The sequence below is a fragment of the Salvelinus alpinus genome, chromosome 18 (genome assembly GCF_045679555.1).
Source record: "Salvelinus alpinus chromosome 18, SLU_Salpinus.1, whole genome shotgun sequence".
In the NCBI taxonomy this organism is placed as follows: Eukaryota; Metazoa; Chordata; class Actinopteri; order Salmoniformes; family Salmonidae; genus Salvelinus; species Salvelinus alpinus.
The window spans coordinates 37,961,840-37,979,958 of record NC_092103.1 but is presented as its reverse complement, the minus strand read 5'-3'; the positions used below and the strand labels follow the sequence as shown (position 1 = coordinate 37,979,958).

Genomic DNA, 18,119 nt, shown 5'->3' with positions numbered 1-18,119 from the left:
GTGTAGATTGTTGACAAAAAATGACAAATCCATTTGAATCCCAGTTTGTAACACAACAAAATGTAGAAAAAGTCAAGGGGTGTGAATACTTTCTGAAGGCACTGTATATATAGAGAGAGAGAGTACATGAGGAGGAGTGGCTCCTGTTGCCAGGGGCGAACAGTATCAACACATCCCCGGCCACACACACACACATACTGTATACACACACTCACACACTCCCTCCTCTCTTCCACCCTATTCCCAGTAGGGTGTTCCAGCAGCAGCAAGCCAGGATTGCAGGAAGCAGGAGGGACACGGCTGAGTGGATTACAGGCTACAGCCCTCCTCTCTCCAGACTCATCCTGCTACGCCGAGAGGAGAGACTAACGCTACTGCTGCTCTTTCATAGCATTTTTTGCCTTTTCCTGCTCGTTTTTATTACATGTTTTCTATAATTCCACTTCATTTTTTGTCTGATACTTGAAGAGCAAGACTTTAAGAAGTATTTTTTGATTATATATATATATATTTTTAATGGTAAGGAAGGTGGCAGAACTGGGAGTCTTTTAAAGCACGTGGAGAAAGGCTTAAAGGCATATGCTTGAGCTATGGGGAAGTCCAACAGCAAACTAAAGCCTGAGATGGTGGAGGAGCTGACCAGGAAAACCTACTGTAAGTATAGCACTCTCTTTCTATGTCTTTAGGTTAGACTCTTTTCATTGATGCCTTTCCTTTCTTTTCTCTTTTCTACCAGTCTATGTCTTGATATAGCAGACCTTTTTCCTCTTTTTTTTAACACTTGTTTTTTAACACTTGCTCCAACCGCCACTGTTCTGTGCTGTCTTTGATGTCCCAACCTTAAAAAACATTAACATTTGATTGTATTGAATGTATCTATTGCTACAGAAGAGGATGCCTTGAAATGAATCTAGCATTTTACAATAGAGCCTTAGGTAAAATGACATGACTTACCCGTTGGTTGCGATCCTTGACTTTAAAGCAGGCTATCAGCACACTGTTGTTGAGAGACAGCCAAGTGATCATCAGGTAAGGTGCTTTGTCCAGGTCGTGGATAGTGATTAATTGTATGCAAAAGCCAAGTAAATAGAAAGAAAGACACATGTGTAATGACGATCCTATGGTGGGAGACAATTATGCAACTTTCTTTGCTATGTAAACTTTTCAGCTACTCCTGCCATACTACACATTTGGACATTAAGATGTTAACGAGCAAATCTCAAATCCCCAACTAAAGAGAGACTCATTAAATCATATATATTGAATATCTGAAAAGTATTTCAGTTTATTACACTGTTGTAAATTGGTCGTACAGCCTTTGGAAGGTGATAGCCATTCGGTAATGTGGTTTGAAGACATGGACACAGCAACCATTGTAGTACATCTTCCTCTCAGATTGAATGGCTTTCCCTCAGGTGTGCTAATACACGTTAGAGACTCAGTAGTCACTCGAAATCCGCTTAGCGCTTGATGCAATACTTCTGATGAAGATTATGAAGCCATGCTCTAGAACAATGTCGACCAAATAATATGTTGCACTAAATCAGAGTAGGATAAAATGTAATCAAGTAAAGCAATAACTAAATAGCTGTATCTGTCCTTTTGAGAAACCTTTACAGGCAATAGATATGTCTACATGGTGTCAGCGGAATGCTTTCCCCTACAGTAGTGTGTGTGGCTTATTTATCACTCACCACCATACTAACAGAGATAAACTCTGACCTTTAGCAGGGTCAAAGGTTGAACCAGACCTCAAGGAACACCCCCACGGAGTGAAGGTAAACTCTTGCGGATAACGATAAAAGCCGACTACCATGTCTGTTATGTCTCACTGTTTCTCTGGTCAAGAACACTCAATGAGATGGTTGAAATTCTCAAAAGCTACCTTCTTTTGTATCTTCTGAAAAAACACAATATTTAAAGCTGCAATATGTAACTTTTTGGGTGACTTGACCAAATTCATTCAGAAATGTGTGTTATAGATCTGTCATTCTCATTGCAATCAAGTCTAAGAAGCACTATATCTGGCCTATGTGCGCTATTTCTATGCTTCCCATTATTAAAGAGATATTTCACAGCGGTTTAGATACAATCATTCTCTACAGCAGGGTTATTCAACTCTTACCCCACGAGTCCAGAACCTGCTAGTTTTCTGTTCTACCTGATATTTTTTTGTACATTGTTAACCTTTATTTAACTATGCAAGTCAGTTAAGAACAAATTCTTATTTTCAATGACGGCCTAGGAACAGTGGGTTAACTTGTTCAGGGGCAGAACAACAGATTTTTAAACCTTGTCAGCTCGGGGATTCAATTTTACAACCTTTTGGTTACTAGTCCAACGCTCTAACCACTAGGCTACCTGCCGCCCCAATTAATTGCACACACCGGGTGTCCCAGATCCAAATCAGTCCCTGATTAAAGGGGGACAATGAAAAAATGCAGTGGAACCAGCTTCGAAGTCCAGAGATGAGTTTGAAGGCACCCTAAGTTTTCTGAGCAAAACAAAAATAAATATATTTTTATTTGTTCAATTTTCATTGTTGGATATAAAATACGTTAAAATCACTAGGAAATCAGCATCAAGTGATTTTAATTTGGCAAATCTGTTCCCATGTATTTCCAAGAATAATAGAAAGACACATGATCATAAACAAATGTAAGCAAGGTTTGAAATTATTATGTTTTATTCCAATATTATATCTGTTTGGGCTTCTTGTGGTTCATTTGCAGTCTACAAATTATTTGTAATTATGTTCCGGCCCCCCGACCATTTGCTCCAGAAAAAAAATTGCCCGCAGCTGAATCTAGTTGATGATCCCTGCTCTACACTATACTTCCTTGTTTTGTCACATAAACTGAAATAAGGCGCATCATTCTAATTTTAGCAACCAGGAAATGACGGTGCGATTTTTGCATAGTGCATCTTTAAAGGTGCTGTATGCAACAATTTCACCTGACAATAGTAATATGTCACCTTACATGGGCGGTAAGGATGTCACCATAATCGTTGTTGTTATGAAAAGTGCTTTTTAAATCAAATCTATTATTGTCATCATTAACTATTTGGAGTTGACATTTATTACCAGACAATTACTGATGTACAGTATATGTCCTGCTGGTAGTGTTAGATATTAAAGCTGAAATATGTCACTTTTTGTGCGACCCAACCAAATTCACATAGAAATGTGTGTTATAGACCTGTCATTCTCATTGAAAGCAATTCTAAGAAGCTTTCCTGGTTAAATATAGGTTAAAAAAATTCTAAGAAGCGGTAGATCTGTTCTTTGTGCGCTATTTCTATCCTTCCCATTATTTCATTTTTGCATTTACATTCGGTTTTTAACACCAGCTTCAAACAGCTGAAAATAAAATATCTTTGGTTAAGGAAAATATATTTCACAGCGGTTTAGATGCTACAATGATTCTCTAAATTGAGCGAACTATACACATTTTTGCAACCAGGAAATGGAGCGATTTCCGCATAGTGCATATTTAAGCTTCTCTGCTCAGCCTTGATAATTTGTTAGCTAGTTAGAATTCAGAAGAGATTTCACAGAAATAAATCAGAAGATTATGTTCCTGTGTTTGAATGTGTGTAATGGCAAGAGACATCTTTCAGGGTGAGGCGTAACGTGTGAACTAGTGTGTGTGTATGTGTGGATGAAGACGCCCCCTATTGAGAAGGGAAGCGAGCATGTCAAAGGGGCTAATTTCATGCTCTCACACGGGGTCTCGCGTTTCCTAATTATAGCAGTATGCCAACCTAAAGTGCTGTCGGGGAGAGGGTGCGGTTGAGACATCACTCTTTGGTTCTGTATGCATCTTCATCACAGGGAGATGACTTCCATTTAGTCTCATTGCCTCAGCAATCAGCATTCACCACAGTCAATGTTTCAATTTTGATGCAGGGTGATAGCGATATGACGAGAAGCACTTAAGATGGCTCTCATATACTCTGGAGAGTGAATTTGTCATGGAAGTCTATTCAGTCCTGAGGAGGAAAGTGCTGGGCATGCAAAAAGGAATGATGAGAAACCAGCTTTCGTTTACTACACATCTCTCACTGAGGTAATTTAGTCTAGGGTTTCCCAAACTCGGTCCTGGGGTCCCCCCTGGGTGCACGTTTTGGTTTTTGCTCTAGCACTACACAGCTGATTCAAATAATCAACGCTTGATGATGAGTTGGTTATTTGAGTCAGCTGTATAGTGAGTGCTGGGGCAAAAAACTAAAGGTGCACCAAGAGAGGGCCCCAGGACAGAGTTTGGGAAACCCTGATTTAGTCCACTAAGACATGACAAATCAATCAGATAAAATCAAAGTTTATTTGTCAAGTACACAGGATACAACAGGTGTAATCACAACAGGTGTACAGTGAAATGCTTACTTGCAAGCTCTTTCCCAACAATGCCGTACTAAATATCAAAGGTAAGAAGATAAGATACAAATAATCAAATCAGGTTTTATTGGTCAGTGTAGTAATAATAAAAACACACAAGAAATAAAACCACACGAGAATATACTCTATATACAGGTCAGTACCAAATCAATGTGCAGGGTTACTGGTGATAGCCTAGGGGGCTGGCGTAAATGGGTTTTGAGTTAGCTGATTTAGTTGGTTGACTTGTTGAAATCAGTCAATCAAATGTATTTATAAAGCCCTTTTTTGCAGTCTTGCATGATCTTGCTGTTGTCAGATTATGCAAGCTTCTCCTGTTTTCTGCTCAGTTTCTTTTTACTCTGTAATTGTTTTTCCTTGAGAAATGGAAGGGTATAATTAGGTTCTCATTGGCATAGCTCTAAGAGCCAGCCTCCGCTAAAGCCATTAACACGCCCACCCACACACACAGTACACACACTCTCTCCATACTGCACACACACAGTCATACACATTGGCTCAAAGGATCATATCGCCTCAATCCATCAGCACAAGCAACAGTCAAACTCACTATACCATGCACACGTGCACACACTCATCCACAAAGCTTTCGATAGCTCTGCACTATGCACGTTCTAGGTCTAGTCATCCCTCCTGCTTCTCACTCCCCTTCTCCCCTTTCCATCTAGCTCTTCCTTTGTTCTTCCCTTTTTTCTCTCTGTCTGCCTCTCTCTTGTTGCTTCCTCTCCCTACTCTCTTCCACTCTGTCCTCTTCTTTTCAGCACGACTGCAGCTCGTCTTATTTCTTATTGCTCTGCCCTTCGCTTGGAGAGGCTCACTCCCTATCTTTTCTCCTTTTAAAGCCTCCCTCTTTCTTTGTTTCCCCCTACTGTCCTTCCCCCTCACTCCCTTCCTCCTCCCCCTACTTTCCTCCTCCCAGTACTCTCCTCCTCCTACACCCTTAAAGGGTCTTTTGGATGTCCCCATAGGAGAACCCTTTGAAGAACCCTTTTTGGTTGCAGGTAGAACCCCTTTGGGTTCCATGTAGAATCCTTTCTACAGAGGGTTCTACCTGGAACCTAAAAGGGCTCTCCTATGGGGAACAGCCGAGGAACCCTTTTGTAACCCTTTTTTCTACTACCTACCTATCTGCATGGAAATTGAACCTAAGCCTGGCCCAGATCGATCGGCTTATCTGGTATGGAGCGTGACATATACCTTGACCATAAACAGGGAGTATTGTTTAACAACAGCATAACATCCCACTGCTGCCACCAATTGCAGGCTAATAACTCATTTTTAATACTCTCTCACTCATATACGTTCTGCACTCACACAGTCAGAACACTTCTTATTGTCTACTGCAGCTCTACCTTTTGTTCCCGCTGCTATACATATGTTCTCTGGTTTCCATGGAGATGAATTGCTTCCGTGAGCCCACAAGGTTTTTGTTCCCGGACCCAAGGTGGTAGATTTTATTTAATGAAGTTGGATGTTTTTTTTCTTCCACCTGTACGACTGAGTAAAGTAGATTAGGAAGTATGGAGATCTGTTATTTTAAGGTAGACCTCACATCTCAATGACATCATGTCAGAAATGTTCACATTTGAACTGTAGTGTATCCAATGGCAGTGGGTTTCTGTTTTTTGGGGGAGGGGGCAATGAAGTTCCTGCTCCACTGTTCTTGATCCACTATTAGGTCAAGTGCTGTCTCAATATCTCTCTTGAGTTTTAAACACTCTGATGCTATGCAAACTGGCATCTGTCTCTTTCTGAAGAACAGAGGCAGCCCATTAAGTTGATTTCATCACTAAGCTGCCTGTGCTGTCAACAGAATGGTGATGGAGGCCCGTGCAAGTCCATCCAAATAGAACCAATGTACTGGACGTTTTCTAATGCTGCGCTTGTACTAACCATAAATCACATAATTGGTCCCCATCTCTACTGTGATGTCACCTTGGCCCCCTTAGCCTTAGAAAGAAGAGCCTAATAGAGCCATGTCATTGTCATTCTCTCTGGAAATGCTCACCGTATTCACTGTAATTTTTAATGGCAGATTTGGTTCAAAAGGCCCCGTAGCTGGAGTCTGAGCATAGAACTCATTCTAACGTTTGAAGATGTTTGAGTTGAGGTCGTGGACTTGTGGTGCTGTTGCTTTGCCATTTGTCAGGAACTCATAAGAAAAATAATCGTTTGTCAGAAAATACCTAGGTTTTAACAAATGCAGTTGACTCCTGATAAATACAATTGGTGAACGCTGATATCTGGAGTAATAACATAATAATAACAGAATATACACTTGTTAACAGTGCACATGGTACATTTATGATGTATTGATGTTCGTTCTTATAGGAGGGAAAACACAGCTATGGTAAACCAGGATGGTATGGAGATGTATGGACTTATATTAGTTGCACCAGAAATTGAATCTGAATTTCTTCATTTTGAATTTGTGTTAAGAAATAGACTTTCTGTTGGCACTAAAATCACTCCATAGGGGAGTTTCATTATTCATACATTCTCTACCTTTTATTTCGGCTTTTTATGTATATATGTTATCTTTAAATGATTAAGATGAGCAGGGCTACACATAGCATTTCACTCCCAGCAGATGTAAGTTATTTCAGCCACAATAACAAATGAAGCAGCCAACAGTGAAAACCTCCTGTCGGTCTTGTGTGTTGTCTTTATGTCTATTTATTCATCTTCTAACAATCTAATTTTCTCTGTTTTCTGTCTGCAGTCACAGAAAAAGAGGTACAACAATGGTAAGTTTCTCTTATTGTCTCAGCTAACAACTAAGTCAACCCCGTATTGCAAATGCTCCATTATACTTGTGTACCGTCAGTCAACAACAATGCAATACATCTGTGAAAACCTCAGGTTCAACTGCTGCACTGCACCCCTGGAGCAGGTTAGGGGTTAAGTGCCTTGCTCAAGGGCACAACAGCTGTCGGTGGTGAGTCAGCTGGCATTATAGTCGGCACCAGAAATCAGTGGCACTCTCTGTTTTGTCGATTTTGCATCGACCATATTTGTGGAACGCTAAAACCTTCAGCAAACTCCTACAGTGTTTATGTTACAACAACCTTCCTGTTCAGCCCTCGTTACCATGGACACCCGAATGCATCACTGGGTTTTCATAACCACATCTTGAAATAGAAGGCTCTTTGTAAGGCGTTACAGCTTTCAAAGTATTGTAGCTGATGCCTCGAGTTGAATTTGGACAGACACCGTCCTTCGAATGAGACGTTAAATTGAGGTGGTTGGTAAAGATCCTGTGACATCACAAGACAATGGGTGTCCTTTCTACATTTCATACCTGGCCCGTCACAGTAATGTAGTAGCAATGCCCTATAACTATCCCCTGCCTCAAATAGGCGAAATCACTGCTTTCTCCTCCACTATAAAGTGTGGTGCGCGCTCAGGCACAAAATGGCTGCCGTGTTTCACCCAATTTGGCGTTGGATGGGTTGACTTCTATGCCCATACAGTGGGGGGAAAGAACACTGTGAAACCTAGTGAAAAGGGCTTGATGAAAACAATCCATCATTGGCCATCCTCTGAGGTATGGTGGTGGGCTGGCCAGGCTCTGTGCCCAGACTCAGTGTGTTGGCTGAGGTGTCAGGCCACACACATATGTACGTGGGCCAGGTACCACAACACAGCCCAGTGGCACAGCTCTCCTGCCTGAGACTTTGCTGGCACCGCTACTAGTTGTGGCAGCTGCAGACATAACCTCGCTAGACCAGCCTGGCCCTCAGCCTGTAGCCAGAGGGCCACACCCTGAGAAGCTGCTGCCTTGGTAGCCGTATACAACCCTGTCGTTATCTCCTCATAGTCATTATAACCTCTGGCTAGTCTCTGGGGTTACGAAGGTGGTGCTGTGTTCTGATGTTGCGGCCAGCTTCCAATTGGTTACCCGTTTTGCCGGTCGCCAGATTCATTACTAAATTTAGGCAGAACTCACTGTTTTTATGAAAAATAAAACACGCACGATTGGCCGTAGGACAAGTTAAATAAGTAAAAAAATATCAATGAGTATTGAGTGAAGTTTACAGACACATGCAATGCGTTGAAACTGGCCATAAGAGCAGAACATAAGAGATGTGGTGTCGCAAAAGCAGCTAAACATTTATGTTCGACATAGCCAATCAAAACAAAGGACGTTTCTGTCGCAACGCATCACCTCAGACCAGTGCTAGGTTATTTTGACCTCATAGCCTTTCTGATTTCCAAATACTTTGCTGCTTGTGCCAAGTTCCGTGGCTTCCCCTCTTGTGGCTCCCCGTACACACCACAGATGGAGAGCTGTTGACACTGGGTCGGGTTCCCACTCTGATAAGAAACTTATCGAGAACCGCGGAGAGACATGTTACTGAACGACATGACATGTAGACTCAAAGGAGGAAGAGCAGTCAGAAGAAGAAGGAGAGACAGAAACTGACCCCTCACAGCTTTTACTCTGATGCTCCCCAGTCCCCAGTCATGCCCCAGTCATGCCCCAGTCCCGCCCCTGTCCCCAGGCATGCCCCTGTGCCCAGTACCCATTCATGCCCCAGTCCCCACTCATGCCCCAGTCCCCACTCATGCCCCAGTCCCGCCCCTGTACCCAGTATCCATTCATGCCCCTGTCCCCAGTCATATCTTTGTGAGTTGGGCTAGACTGAAATGTGTTTGTCTCTGTCTATAGCTGCAAAAAGGCCTACGAGAGCTTCTATCACAGTTCACAGATCATACTGTGAGAGGAAGCCATTGGAAAGAGACAACACACACACAAACTTCTCCGCCCGCCACCAACCACAATACCCTGCCGATCCCTATTTTGCCTCGCTTGTCTTTGAAGTGATTTTGCATCACCCCGTGCTGTAAAGTCAGTGCTGGAAGAAGATTCTCATCCAAAGCGTTTACAGTGCTAGCTAGCTGACATGAATAGAGCCGAGCGAGAGATTACAAATCACAATGCCAGGGAATCGTTGTGTCTGCCGAGTAGGCAAACAACACATCAAACGGTAATAAAACAGGGGCTGTCGCTGTCATCCACTAGTGAGCCTACTGCTTACACCCTTTTGTGGGAGCAGTGTCAGTCCCTCATCTCTTCCTCGTTCAGATACAGTGTGGGAAAGTAAAATTACTGAACAGTGTGGTTTTGGATGAAAGACTGTGGTCTTTCTCAAGGCTAGGAGTAGTTTTGTTTGAGTAGCAGTAAGGTAAGAGCGCCGGGAGTTTGATCAACGGCATTGGCACTTGGCTTAGTGGTGCAAGGGTGACATGAACATAGAGCTCTTTGGCCAAGCCACCAGTGGTGGGTTTGGCGTTGAAAAATAGAAGCGTATGCAGAAAAGTACCTCATTCCTACGGTTAAAATATGGTGGTGGATTTGATGTTATGGGGCTATTTTGCATCCACTGGTTCTGGGGTCCTTGTTAAGGTCAACGGCACAATGAACTTTACCAAGTACCAGGACATTTTAGCCCAAAACCTGGTTGCCTCTGCGAGGAGGCTGAAACTACCAGCAAGATAATAACCCCAAGCACCAATCAAAATCCACAAAGAAATTGTTAATTGACCATAAAATCAGCATTTTGCAATGGCCATCTCAGTCTCTGGACTTGAACACCATTGAAAACCTGTGGTTTGAATTGAAGAGGACAGTCCATAAGAACAAACAAATGATGAAGGATCTGAAAATATTCAGTATGGAGGAATGGTCTAAGATCCCTACTAATGTGTTCTCCAATCTCATAAAACATTTTAGAAAAAGGCTCAGTATCATGCTAGAGCACTGGTTCTCAATCCTGGGCCTGGGGACCCAAAGGGGTGCACTTTTTTTTGTTGCCCTAGCACTACACACCTGATTCAAATCATCAAAGCCTGATGAGGAGTTGTTGATTTTAATCATGTGAATCACTAGGGCAAACACAAAAATGCACCCCTTTGGGTCCCCAGGCCCACGATTGAGAACCACTGTGCTGAGTATTGAAAAAAGGGGTGCAGGCCTACCGGGGGACGCAGCGGTCTAAGGCACTGCATCGCAGTGCTTGAGGCTTCACTACAGACCCGGGTTCGATCCCAGGCTGGGTCACAACCGGCCGTGGCCGGGAGTCCCATAAGGGGGCGCACAATTGGCCCAGCGTTGTCCGGGTTAGGGGAGGGTTTGGCTTTACTTGGCTCATCGTGCTCTAGCGACTCCTTGTGGCGGGCCGGGAGCCTGCAGGCTGACCTGTTGTCAGTTGAACAGTGTTTCCTCCGACACATTGGTGCAGTATGTTTGGGATATTTGATTTGTTTATTATGCCTCCTTTCAAGCAGACAACGCTCTTATCATTGTGCTACTTGATAGCAGGACGTTCTTTATCAGATCTTTCTAGCAGGCCTCAGGGATCCTTACTTTAGGAATGAGTTTCATCAGTCACACTGAATGAAGTAATTGTTCCATTCAACGATTCACCGCTCACCACCTCTCTCTTTTCTCTCCTCCCTCCCCTCTTCCTGGGCATCCCCCTCTCCTTCCTTTCCCCATTCCTCCCTCCATCCACCCCCAGGTATAAGGGTTTTATTAAGGACTGTCCTAGTGGTCAGTTGGATTCAGCTGGCTTCCAGAAGATCTACAAGCAATTCTTCCCCTTCGGTGACCCCACCAAGTTCGCCAGCTTCGTTTTCAATGTGTTTGACGAGAACAAGGTAACAGGCTGCCTGCGGAACGCATTTATGTTCACTTTATTTTCTTAGAAGCTAGGACAACAGTAAACCAATTAACAACCTTACTGGCTTAGTGTATGAAAGGACATCACTTAACATCCCTCATAAAATGTTTGGATTGGGTTCCATTGCATAACTGAAATGGTTTATGTCATGGCTAATGTACTGGTCCTCTGTAGCGCAGTTGGTTGAGCATGCCGCTTGCACTATGGGTTTGATCCAGGGACCACCCATATGTAAAAGCTGTATGCACGCAAGACTAAGTCTCTTTGGATAAAAGCGTTTACTAAATGGCTTAAAAAATGTTTGCTTGCTTTAAGTGTCCTCTCTGACTGCAGTCATTTCCATTGAGAAGCCAGACTCCAGTTATTTGTCTGCTATCTTTCCCGAGAGCCATTTGTGAGATTAGATTGAATTGGTCTCTCACTCTTCTGTGGAGAAAATAGCCTGTTTCTGTGTCTGGTCGATTATTTTCTCCTGTCTGGCTGTGACTGTTTCTTTGGTTATGCGTCTATCACTTTCATGTTCTTCTCTCCATATCCTTCTTCCCTCTTTCAAACATTCTTTACCATAGTCGGGGGGGGGGGCGCTATATCGGTCCACTAAAACAGGACTATTAAAGACCCAGTATACTACTTTTTGAACAATTTGTATGTGTTTTTTGGAGGGGGGGGTGCACTCTGAGCTCCCCTACGTCTTCCTTCCGCTGTCTCTCTCCTTCCTTCCGCTGTCTCTCTCCTTCCTTCCGCTGTCCCTCTCCTTCCCTCCGCTGTCCCTCTCCTTCCCTCCGCTGTCTCTCTCCTTCCCTCCGCTGTCTCTCTCCTTCCCTCCGCTGTCTCTCTCCTTCCCTCCGCTGTCCCTCTCCTTCCCTCCGCTGTCTCTCTCCTTCCCTCCGCTGTCTCTCTCCTTCCCTCCGCTGTCTCTCTCCTTCCCTCCGCTCTCTCTCTCCTTCCCTCCGCTTTCTCTCTCCTTCCCTCCGCTGTCTCTCTCCTTCCCTGTCTCTTCTTCCCTCCGCTGTCTCTGCTTCCCTCCACTCCACTGTCTCTCTCCTTCCCTGTCTCTCTCCTTCCCTCCGCTGTCTCTCTCCTTCCCTCCACTCCACTGTCTCTCTCCTTCCCTCCACTCCACTGTCTCTCTCCTTCCCTGTCTCTCTCCTTCCCTTCACGGTCTCTCTCCTTCCCTTCCCTGTCTCTCTCCTTCCCTTCACGGTCTCTCTCCTTCCCTTCACGGTCTCTCTCCTTCCCTCCACGGTCTCTCTCCTTCCCTCCACGGTCTCTCTCCTTCCCTCCACGGTCTCTCTCCTTCCCTCCACGGTCTCTCTCCTTCCCTCCACTTTTCTTGAAATAACTTTTTATCTCCCTCTCTCCTTCTGTTTCTCTGCAGGATGGACGTATTGAGTTTGCCGAGTTCATCCAGGCCCTGTCGGTCACCTCCAGAGGGACCCTGGACGAGAAGCTCAGATGTAAGCCTGGAGAAAATATCCTAGGGCCTAAGCTTTAGCTCAGCAGGCTAGCACAGTCTTGAGGCGCGCAGTCGACCCAGGTTCAAACCCAGTCAGCCACAGCAATAAAAATAATACACCAATTCCCTCTCTTTCTCTCTCCCTATCCCATTCTCTCACTGCTTTGCATTACCATTTCCTCACACTGACCTTTGACCTAGTCATGTTGGCTCCTGCATCAACAAGGTGATCTCTAATCTTCCCAGACGCCTGTAGGTGGTCACAGCTGTCGTTGTAGCTGAACGGCAGGGATAACAGGAATAAACGCTATGTATGCACAGTGTCGAGCTATACTGACACACCTTCTGACACATACACACACCCTGTTTCACACATGCTGATGCTCCCTCACTGTCCCACACGCCTCAGGTCATTAGCAGGAGTTGATCAACTGCTGACAGTTGTTGATGCAGTAATTGGCTAACAGATAGAGAGGTATTAGGATGCATTTCAATCGTAGGGAAATTAGGTGTCACCTTAATGTATATATTAGCAGTCCTAAGGAATATATCAAAAGTTTCCTCTGGGCCTCCTGAGTGGCGTAGTGGTCACTGCATCACAGTGCTAGCTGTGCCACTAGATTCTGGGTTCGAGTCCAGGCTCTGTCGCAGCCGGCCGCGACCGGGAGACCCATGGGGTGGCGCACAATTGGCCCAGTGTCGTCCGGGTTAGGGGAGGGTTTGGCCGGCAGGGATGTCCTCGTCCCATCGCGCACTAGTGACTCCTGTGGTGGGCTGTGTGCAGTGCACGATGACACTGTCACCAGGTGCAATGTGTTTCCTCTGACACATTGGTGTGGCTGGCTTCTGGGTTAAGTGGGCATTGTGTCAAGAGGCAGTGCGGCTTGGCTGGGTTGTGTTTTGGGGGATGCACGGCTCTCGACCTTCGCCTCTCCTGAGTCTGTACGGGAGTTGCAGCGATGAGACAAGACTGTAACTACCAATTGGTTACCACGAAATTGGGGAGAAAAACCGGGTTTAAAAAAAAAAGTTTCCTTCATGTGCTGTTTATGGCTTTTGCAGGGGCCTTCAAGCTTTACGACCTGGATAACGACGGTTACATAACCCGGGATGAGATGCTGAATATTGTGGACGCCATTTACCAGATGGTGGTAAGTCCTTCCTCGGTTGTCTCAACATCAAATATTCAGCTTTGATCTATTCTCGTAATTTAGTTGATGGGTACGGAGCATCATAATCAGTATTTCAACATTTCAATGGGAACGTCTGGTTGTTGCTCTTAAGTGAGCCATTTTGAGACAGTTTAGATGATACCTTGTCCCGTGTAGTGTATAGCATTTAAAGAAATATTCCGTAATTTCATGCAGGTAACTGAGGCATTTATGTGTGTGTGTTTGTTTGTTTGCGCGCAGCCGCGCGTACAGGGGAACACGGTGGGTACAACGTCAATATAATTTACCAGGGACCTCTTTTTGTTCATTTGCAGCTATGGGCAGCGCTCCGGGCTTATGGTGCACCATGGGGAACAGAGCTAACTACGAATCCTGTAAAAAAAACTATGCTTGATCAACTGCTCATTGGATTCAGTCCGATCTCACTTTGTCAATTATGCACCTTTTAAAGGCAATGTTCCCGGATTTGCAGAGACTGCATTCACGGTAAATGCTGCATACGTCGGCTCAATTGGAAATTAGGACTACCTTTAAATGTCAAGCGTGCTATAACACAGCTCTTCCTCTGATCGGATTGAATACCGGCCTTAGTCTATAAATTATATATATACTTTCTGACAGCTGCAAATAAACCTCTATCCCTTAACACACAATGGTGTAGGGATCTATCCTTACCAGACTGCCGCCAACTGCTGCTCGGTCTGTTCCAACATCTCATTATCATCAAGAAATCACAATCATCAGATGACCGATTTTAATTTCATACATTGACTATACACCACACCACGTAAAATATTTCAAATTAAAATAATTCCCGTTCCAAATTGTTTGCTCTGCCCCCATGGTTCCCAAGGCACTTTTTTGCATATGGTTTCATGAATGTCCAGAGGTCTCCTCATTTTCGAATCAGGTTTCGATGTCTTTATCCACCATTGTTGCAAAAAAATATTCCCTTTTCACCAACACCACTACTGTCAATCACTGTTCTTCCATGGCTCTTACTGTTTGTGAAAAGCGAATATGTCTTGCCAGAATTACAGCAGCGCAAAAAATGATTGCTTTACATTGGCAGGAGCTTCACTCTCTGCCATTATGTCAATGTGTGCTTTCATTTATGAACATTGCAAACTGGATCTTTCTGTGTCCTGCATGCATGGTGCTAAAGAGGCAAATGTTGAGTTATTAACTTCTGTTGTTAAAAAAAATAGAATTGTTATGAACTGCAATTTGTGATATTTTCTGTAAACAAGGGCCTGTGAGGGGGGGGGGGTCTATTGTCTATGTTACCATGCATATGTTAAATGAAATAAAATGTAACATTTTGTCACAAAAAAGGGGAACACAGTGGAATTGCCTGAGGAAGAAAACACACCAGAGAAAAGAGTGGACCGAATCTTTGCCATGATGGACAAGGTAGAGTAAACCAATCACACACACACCTGTCTAATGCATGTAAAAGATAGGCCAACGGCTCCAATGTATCTTCCTAGCCTCCTCAGGAGGATACATGTGCCCTGTGCGGCTGGCACTGCTCACATAGAAGGCCTGTTTTCAGTCGGAAAACTCTGATGCCCCCCTCAAGGAGGCACTAGCTAGCCCAAGCCCTGAGGCTTTTTGTCAGAGAGACTCCTTATCAAACCCAATGGAGAGTTAGATACTCTCTGAAGAGGCATTCGGAACTGGGCCAGACCAACGCTGACTGATTGGGTTGTATAAGGGTGCAGTAAATAGGCTGTTATACACTATGCTGAGCCTGACGAAGAGTGCCCTCTACTGGTTTAAATATTGAACAGCAGTCCAGCCATTATCCATTCGGTAATATGTAATAAAGTATTATTCAAATGTGAGGATTTGTTGTTTTTCAGAACGCAGACGGATTGTTGACCCTGAAGGAATTCCAGGAGGGCTCCAAAGCAGACCCGTCCATCGTCCAGGCTCTATCGCTGTACGACGGGCTGGTGTAGCAGTGAGTACACTCCGCACAGTGAGCACCGCATCCTCTCAAATTATGATTTACATGAACATTTTACAGTTTCACCTCCTATACATGTATCTCTTTTCTTCCCACGACAGTTGTCCGTGATGGCCTGTTAACGTGGTGTTACCCTGCTAAGTGAGTGATGGAGTCTGCTACCTGTCTCGTCCTCTGACTCCTCCTCAGCCTTTTAGGGAAGCTGACAATGGTGGGCCGCTGCTGTCAATCATTCATCATCATCATCATCATCATCATCATCATGGTTTCCAGGATTAGAGTAAATTCAACAACCACAAACTCGTTCGCCTTTGCAGAAGCTAGTGCCGTCGATGTGCTTACAAGACATTTCTCTGAGAGACAGAAGGAAGTTAGGTACTTTTCTGTGGGAGGAAGGGCCAGGGTTCATAAGGCACCAAACAGGAAAAGTAGACAAACAGGGCGGGACTACCTGGACTTTGTCCAATAAGAAATTTTCATTTTTGTTTTGTTGCGAAACATCTTTTTAAAAATTCCATTGCAAAGCCTAATGAACATTGAACAACATGGGACTGAACACAGGCTACCTGTCTACGGACCATGGATCTAAGCAGTATTTATGTTCTGTGATACAGAGCATCAGTTCAATATGCTGCAGCCAACGACAAGAAACTGCTACTGACACGCTGACTGTCTTTTAGAACGCTTGGGAAAGTCAACCTTATTTATTTAATTGGATTTAAATAACAGCAGCTCATGTTTGACATCAGCATGAATTAATATTGATTCTGTGTTCCTGCCGCACAAAGCTTTAATTGTCGAGGTACGTTTTTGATTTCAACACCAACTAAAGACTGCGAAGCGAACAAGGCCCAATTACAGATGCTGTATGAGTTTGAGCCAACTATTACATAGAGATGCATAGAGAATAAATGCTGAGCAGTTGCTTGTCTATGAGCAGTCCTAGAGGCTTACACTACTGAATTGCGGACACACTATAATCAGTGTATTCTCTCAAATGCCCATCATAACTGAACCGTTGTGCGGTCATGCGACATATAATATACATTTATGAGATGGAAAAGGGTGGAACGACACGGATTGCGGATCATATGAAACTTGATTGAAATCTTGAACGCTAGGTCAACAAGTACGATGCAAAATAAGTGTTCAAATAGATGTCTTTGCAAATGACTTCAAATGCATGTGAGACGCATTATGTTTGTGTGTAAATACTAAGGTATATGCACTGTAGCCATAATCGGCAGGTTGGTTGTTTTAAGTCAGTACCCTGATATGTAATACATCCTCTGTGGTTGAAAAGCATTTTGCGACCCTTTTACTTGTCACTCCATTGAACTAGACAATGCACCGACAGTGAACATTTCACAACAAAGAAAATGATTTCCCTCCCTCTATAATGTTTTTGTTTTCTTCATCGCTCTATGGTAATGACTGGGGCACAATTTGCTTGTCATTCCATCGCTACTGCTTCAGTGAAATAGATTTTCCTTCAATTTTTTTTAATACTGTGCACAAACTGTTCTCTCACAAATATCAATTGAATAGGTGTTTTTAAGAGTTTGAGAGAAGTGGCAACTGCTGTAGTCGAGGGAATGGTTAGAGAAGTGTTTAAATTAGCTGTATAAAAACTCATCTTACCTGTACATAGACAAACCTGTTGGCAAATTTAAGGTCTTTCCATTGGCCTTGTATGTTGATATCCTCAAATTGCAGATTTCATTCAGTATTTTTCACCATGATGCATCTGGAGTGACTCAATGTACAGTATGTGGCATGCTGTGTGATAAGAAACTAGCTGCAAGTCATGTAGGCTTAATCAGTAGGAATTTGAGTTTATCGCTGTTGACACATTTTTCTATTAAATTCAGTATCATATGATTAGACAAGGTTTGTCAAATTGCCTTGGTATCAAACCAATTCTCACAGCATTTAAGGACACTATACTGTAAATAATATAAACTGTTAACCTCACAGTATACATAAAAGTGCTCATTGTTGACAAGACTATGAACAGACTATTCTTGATATTGAAAGTGAAAACATTGACTGACCATCCCAAATCCAAATGGCATACAAATGTAAATGTCAGTTGGTCTCCTTGCTCAGTACATGGTCGTTGTTTTTGTCTTCAGTGCTTTTGAAATAAAAGAGCTGCTTTCCTTCATGTGCCCCATGCTTTTGTATGCACCACTAGCTGGTTCAGTTTCCACTAGCATTGCTGTAAAAATGCGACCCAGAAGATTTTGGACGTTGCTAAATAACCAGCAAACTTTAAAAAAAAAATATATATATAAAAAAGGTTCAAAACCCTGGGTGTCAGAAATAAGCTACAACTTCAAAAATGTGAACACAAAATCCATATTTTCAAAGTGACCATCCAAACCTCGAAAAGGAATTCTGTGAGACACTAAGAAAATAAATTAACAGTATG

At 43.5% G+C, this 18,119-nt stretch overlaps 1 protein-coding gene across 3 annotated transcripts; it reads left to right on the top strand.

The window, feature by feature from the left end:
- The first annotated feature begins 207 nt into the window (after positions 1-207).
- ncs1a (neuronal calcium sensor 1a) lies at positions 208-17,852 on the top strand. 3 transcript variants are annotated; one of them, XM_071351229.1, is made up of 9 exons: positions 208-654; positions 7,122-7,146; positions 10,924-11,062; positions 12,464-12,542; positions 13,604-13,692; positions 13,954-13,974; positions 15,049-15,126; positions 15,579-15,697; positions 15,787-17,852. In XM_071351229.1, the coding sequence occupies exons 1-8, from the start codon at positions 591-593 to the stop codon at positions 15,675-15,677; spliced, it is 594 nt and encodes a 197-aa protein (XP_071207330.1). In that variant the 5' UTR covers positions 208-590; the 3' UTR covers positions 15,678-15,697; positions 15,787-17,852. The 3 variants fall into 3 exon arrangements, with proteins under 3 accessions (XP_071207330.1, XP_071207331.1, XP_071207329.1); XM_071351228.1 differs by having other exon boundaries at positions 215-654; positions 15,579-15,679; XM_071351230.1 differs by lacking the exon at positions 13,954-13,974 and having other exon boundaries at positions 211-654; positions 15,579-15,679.
- Positions 17,853-18,119: the final 267 nt, after the last annotated feature.

Excerpts from the sequence above, each read along its gene's own strand:
- ncs1a (XM_071351229.1), top strand. The coding sequence starts at position 591 with ATGGGGAAGTCCAACAGCAAACTAAAGCCTGAGATGGTGGAGGAGCTG. Across the intron at positions 11,063-12,463 it reads ATGTGTTTGACGAGAACAAG|GATGGACGTATTGAGTTTGC; the intron begins GTAACAGGCTGC and ends GTTTCTCTGCAG. Across the intron at positions 15,127-15,578 it reads TCTTTGCCATGATGGACAAG|AACGCAGACGGATTGTTGAC; the intron begins GTAGAGTAAACC and ends GTTGTTTTTCAG.